We start from the raw sequence: 306 nt of genomic DNA on the forward strand, positions 1-306 counted from the left end.
CACAGCCCAGCGTCCGAGTCCCAAACCAGCATCGCGCCCCCGTCCAGCTGGCCCCCCGGAGCAGGTCTGGGTGCCAGCAGCCCCCTCCCTTCTCTCTCCTCAGGTACGGAGTCAACAAGCTGGAGGGCATGCTGCGCCCCCTCGTCGGGGACGGGCTGAAGTGTGTGCTCATCTTTGGGGTGCCCAGCAAGGTCCACAAGGTCAGTGTGCACGGTGGGGGCAGGGCTTGGGGTAGCCATGGGGGAGTGGGACAGCAGTGTGGGGCCGGGGGGGGGTCTCCAGATAAACCGGAGCGGCGCAGGGCGC

General features: G+C 68.6%; 1 protein-coding gene across 1 annotated transcript in view; it reads left to right on the top strand.

Annotated features, from left to right (window-relative positions):
* Positions 1-306, top strand: part of ALAD (aminolevulinate dehydratase) — a gene marked incomplete at its 3' end in the record, with an annotated part of 3,035 nt that overhangs the window by 1,430 nt on the left and 1,299 nt on the right. Inside the window, exon 3 of the mRNA XM_010144689.1 lies at positions 78-200. Coding sequence (XP_010142991.1) covers positions 78-200 — 123 coding nt within the window. The remainder of the gene's footprint in view (positions 1-77; positions 201-306) is intronic.

The sequence above is a fragment of the Buceros rhinoceros genome, unplaced genomic scaffold (assembly GCF_000710305.1).
Source record: "Buceros rhinoceros silvestris isolate BGI_N320 unplaced genomic scaffold, ASM71030v1 scaffold29821, whole genome shotgun sequence".
In the NCBI taxonomy this organism is placed as follows: Eukaryota; Metazoa; Chordata; class Aves; order Bucerotiformes; family Bucerotidae; genus Buceros; species Buceros rhinoceros.